Source organism: Etheostoma cragini, chromosome 17, assembly GCF_013103735.1.
Source record: "Etheostoma cragini isolate CJK2018 chromosome 17, CSU_Ecrag_1.0, whole genome shotgun sequence".
In the NCBI taxonomy this organism is placed as follows: Eukaryota; Metazoa; Chordata; class Actinopteri; order Perciformes; family Percidae; genus Etheostoma; species Etheostoma cragini.
Window position 1 is genome coordinate 21346945 of NC_048423.1, and position 5114 is coordinate 21352058.

The following is a 5114-nucleotide window of genomic DNA, read 5'->3' on the forward strand; positions in this document are numbered from 1 at the left end:
GTCTGTTCTTTCTACAAAGGATGAGGAGAGCCCACCTGCCCTCGCCCATCCTCACGACTTCCTACAGAACCACCATAGAGAGCATTCTGACCAGCTGTCTCTCTGTGTGGTGTGAAGGCTGCAGAGCCTCTGACTGGAAGAACGTGAGGAGGGTGGTGAGAACAGCAGAAGGGATCATTGGGGCTCCTCTTCCCTCCATTAAGGACATTTCATCACAGCGCTGTGTGTCCCGAGCCCGAAATATAATCAAAGACCCCACTCACCCCCACCATGGACTGTTTACCCTGCTGCCCTCTGGAAAGAGGTTCCGCAGCATCCGCTGCAGGTCCACCAGGTTCTGCAACAGCTTTTTCCCCACTGCCATCAGACTGCTGAACGTCTGATCCATAAACTGAACTCTGAACCTATTGCACGTCATCGGGCATTAAAATGCTGCTGAACTTTTAGCTATTTCAGTTCCTTTCTTTTTACTCTCATACAAAGAAAAAAAATGCATTTTTGCACAGGTGCCTTTTTGAGTCGTACAACTACTATTTTCACACTGTTCATCTCCTGCACTGTTTTGCACTTTGATCATTGTTGCACTTCTGTATGGCATTTTGTGTAGTGATCCGGAGATGTGTTCCATCTCACCTGGAATGTTATTGCAATGTTTTTTTAAGCTGTATGCAACGCAATTTCGTTCTGTATGCACTTTGTACATATGGAATGACAGTAATAAAGTTGAAGTTGAAGTTGTGAGAGTTATAAGTTTCTCCGCTGTAACTGACTGTGCAGGATGAAAAGTCAAATCTTGACGATCATGGCCTGCATAGGAAACAACCTCAACCTACTCCTCCTCAAATTCAAGGCGAGGTCTCTTTGCTGTCCTCACACCCTTCAACGGAGTTGAAGATAATGGCCCATAGACTAAAGTAGTGGTGCCTACTGCCACACTTTGGCATATCACTGTTGCCTGTCTGCCTTCGAAGGTGGAGGGGGGATACTATTTTAGTGGGGCGTCTCACGGATTGCTCAGTGGACAATGCACTGCTGTGATACAATAGTAAAATTAAATCAAAAGGCATTTAGCATTCAGTCATTTATTTTGGAATGGAAGGAATTTTAGGAGCATCCCTTTCCCATTGCGGTACATGACAGAGCCTGTTTAGCTTATTACATATTAAATACTAAATATTTTTCTAAATGTAAATGTGCTGTATTTATATAGCACTTTTCCAGTCTTAACAACTGCTCAAAGCGCTTTTACATCTACAGGAAACATTCACCATTCACACACATTCATACACTGTGGCCGGGGCTGCCATACAAGGTGCCACCTGCTCATCAGATAAACATTCACACACATTCACACTCCGATGCGAGCTGTGTAAGCAGCAGTCAAGCTACTTCCTGAGCAGGATCTTAGAAGCCCCCTTGCTGTACATTGATCTACCCTCATAATTTAGCAATCAAAATCAATCAAAAAATTATGAAAATGTAATACTCAGCTCTAGTAATCACTCTCAACCAATGGGCGCTCTGCTATAGCTAAGTGCATGCTTTTTGATCTCTCACCATATTTGGCTTGCGCAATGTTGCCAACGACAATCTCGGACACATTGATCTGGATCACCTGCCCCCCTCGGACAACGGTGAACTTTTGGTCATGCTCAATGCGGCTCTGGAGGCCGCGGAACAGCTTCTCTTTGCTCCAGACATTAAAGGCTGTCACCTGGACCATGCAGACCACTGACAGCAGGATGGCAGTGCCTTCGATCCATCCAGCCGCTGCCTCACCTTCATCCTCCACGCAACCAGACGCTTTGCCACAGTCTGAACAGAGACAGTGAAGGCTGGAGTTTTATCTTTTTTAACATGTGTTCCTCTGCTTCTTTACACTCAAAAAGTGCAGAATGCACAAAGCTCCAGACAGCTGGGGATAAAAGGGCATACAGCAACAGAAAAAATCAGCAACAGTATGATAATAACATCCAATAAAACACTTCACTCAGTGGTTTCTGTGACATGAAAAGTACTTTAAATGAGTATGAAGATTTGATCACAGTTGAGGAGGCGGTTTTCATTGCAGGTCTCAGGACACATGCCCATTCTCACCGCTATAAGAAGGTAGACAAATGTGGCTCAGACCACCTCAGAATGTGCTTTTAGTGATGTACTGAGAATACTGTCGCCCTGAGAGTATTTTCACTTTTACTTAGAGCTGTCCACTTGGGATCTGATTGCCTTAGATCAGATTTAATTGACTGGAAAAAATGGGACCCCAAACCACCTCACTGACTGAAAGAAACAGAAAAGATGGAACACATTGTGACCATCAGTTGATCTGACTGTTAAAAATAAAAAAACTTACTCTATCGTATTTGCATGGGTGGGTGGCAAATGTGCTGTATTTATATAGCGCTTTTCCAGTCTTAACAACTTCTCAAAGCGCTTTTACATCTATAGGAAACATTCACACACTGTGGCCGGGGCTGCCGTACAAGGTGCCACCTACTCATCAGATAAACATTCACACACATTCACACTCCGATGCGCAGCACCGGGGTTAACTCGGGGTTCAGTGTCTTGCCCAAGGACACTTCGACAATGACTGCAGGGGCGAGGTTTGAACCACCAACCTTCCAATTGGCAGGCAACCGCTCTGCCACTGAGCCACAGCCGCCAGGTAGAACAACAGGGCCAATGAAAAGATGGCTGGCAGCATCAGGATGATCAGGGTGACATCCTGCAGTGCCTCCCACACTAGCTCCACAAATGTCTTTGGTTTTTGTGGAGGGTTGTGGTTTTGGCCAAACTCTTCTCTCCTTTAGACAATCTCCTCCAATGTTCCAGTTCAATCTGCAGCAGGAGACAAAAAGGCAACATAGTCAAGAGAGACAAGTCCTCTTATGTACACCATTTTCCTGAGTTTATATTTAATGTAACATCTTTTGATCCAAGCTAATGTCATAAGTGTTTCAACACTTCTAATCATTAAAAAATATTTTTGGCTCACACCTTTTTGATTGGGTAAAACCTACACTAGATTAAAATTTTAACTACCATGAAAATGTAGAATGGGGCGGCTGTGGCTCAGTGGTAGAGCGGTTGCCTGCCAATCGGAAGGTTGGTGGTTCAATCCCCGGCCCTGCAGTCATTGTCGAAGTGTCCTTGGGCAAGACACTGAACCCCAAGTTGCCCCCGGTGCTGCGCATCGGAGTGTGAATGTGTGTGAATGTTTATCTGATGAGCAGGTGGCACCTTGTATGGCAGCCCCGGCCACAGTGTATGAATGTGTGTGAATGGTGAATGTTTCCTGTAGATGTAAAAGCGCTTTGAGCAGTTGTTAAGACTGGAAAAGTGCTATATAAATACAGCACATTTACATTTAGAAAAATATTTAGTATTTAATATGTAATAAGCTAAACAGGCTCTGTCATGTACCGCAATGGGAAAGGGATGCTCCTAAAATGCACTCTCCATCTGAATCCATGCATGTCCTATTGTCCTCTGTAAAATCAAACGGAGGCTCTCTTCTTTACGCACACATCAAAGTAAACTAGAAAATGTATGTAGCCAAATTTATTTATGTACATGTAAAATATGTAGTTTGGCTTTAGAAATACTGTGGAGAACATATTTACCCATGGCCGCGTCGAACTAGGGGTGCGAAGGGTGCTGCAGCACCCCCTAGCAAAAGGACAAACAACTACAACCTTAATTTAAAAAAACATTTCTTTTTAATAAATTGATTATTCATATAAACCTAATCCCTTTTATTAGAAATTAAATGTAATACATTTTACAATTTGGTAAGTAAGAGATAAACACATTATATGATTACAATGAATCTGCCTATTTTGCCATGAACGAGGCCTCTGACGCTGATGAGTGAAGGCAGTTTTGGGAACTTTCCCGGCGGGTCAACGGTACAGACGATTGCTAGCCATGGCTCATAAGCGCATTTTGGATTTCTTTATAAATCAACCACAGGCTAAAAAGCCTAAAAGATCGGAGGCAAAAAACTCAGCAACTGTAACCGAAAGAAGCTAGCAGCACCTCTCCACCTCCACACTCCCTTTTTTTTTTTGTTTTTTTTATTATCATCTTTAAATTTTACAAAACATGTTAAACATTCATTGAATACTTTGGCATCATTAGAAGGTTAAATAAAAAACAGCATAAAAAAATAAAAAGATAAATAAAACATCCTTACTATACAGTGAATATGTATTATCTTAATAGAGAAAAATATAAAAATATTAAAAAAAAGAAAAGAAAGAAAAAAAAAAAATATATATATATATATATATATATATATATATCCACCTCCACACTCCCAGAGCCACCAGACAACAAGGGAGCTAATGTTGTCAGCCAAGCTAGCAGCACCACGGCAGCCGCGGAGGGAACTCCATGCTTCAGCCTCGGGGTCACACTTTTCCTAGTAGACGTTTTGGAGCTGAGGATTTTTTTTTGTTATGATTGAAGCACAAGTTAAGAATGCTGGTTTATTATTATGCTGCCGCCGTGCAGTAAATCGGCATCAACTATTAAGTAACAGTTCAACTGAAAGTTTATACGAGTTATTGGACGTAATTGTGTTTTTTACATGTGTATAAAGCCTTCTTATTGGAAAACAAGAGGTCGTACCTATATTTAATTATCCTACCGTATTGTTAGAAAATTACCCTGTTAAGAACTGTTAAAATACGGCCCAATAGCTTTATGCCTTCAATTTGCTATTGCTGTGCTACAAAAACTTATGGCTGCATTTCTCCGTTTCAATGTTTGAGTCAGGACTGACTTGCTTCACTTACTTCATTTGATTTAATATAATTCAGTGATGTGTTTAGTGGCTCTGTTTTTTTTTTTTTACTTATAGCAGGCCTATTCTGTGCCATTGTCGCTGCCGTGTGCCTGTGCTTAACCTGTGTTGGTCCTGTCTTGTATTACGGACTTTATTCTTGTTTTTATGTTTGTGGAGCGTGTACATGTGTTCCAGTTTTATTATCGAAGCCTTAGTACTGTTTTGACACCACAAAGTGCCTTTGTTTTACAGTTTTTCTCCATTGGTTTGGCTCATTTCTTGAAACAGAAATTACATTCTCAAAACTCTAAGATCATTTGGC

At 41.7% G+C, this 5114-nt stretch overlaps 1 protein-coding gene across 1 annotated transcript in view; it reads right to left on the reverse strand.

The window, feature by feature from the left end:
• Nucleotides 1-1492: 1492 nt before the first annotated feature.
• LOC117960564 (plasma membrane calcium-transporting ATPase 2-like) overlaps nucleotides 1493-5114 on the reverse strand; it is a 7957-nt gene continuing 4335 nt past the window's right edge. Inside the window, 2 exon segments of the mRNA XM_034898537.1 lie at nucleotides 1493-1815; nucleotides 2644-2841. Of these exon segments, the coding sequence (XP_034754428.1) occupies nucleotides 1493-1815; nucleotides 2644-2841 (521 nt within the window).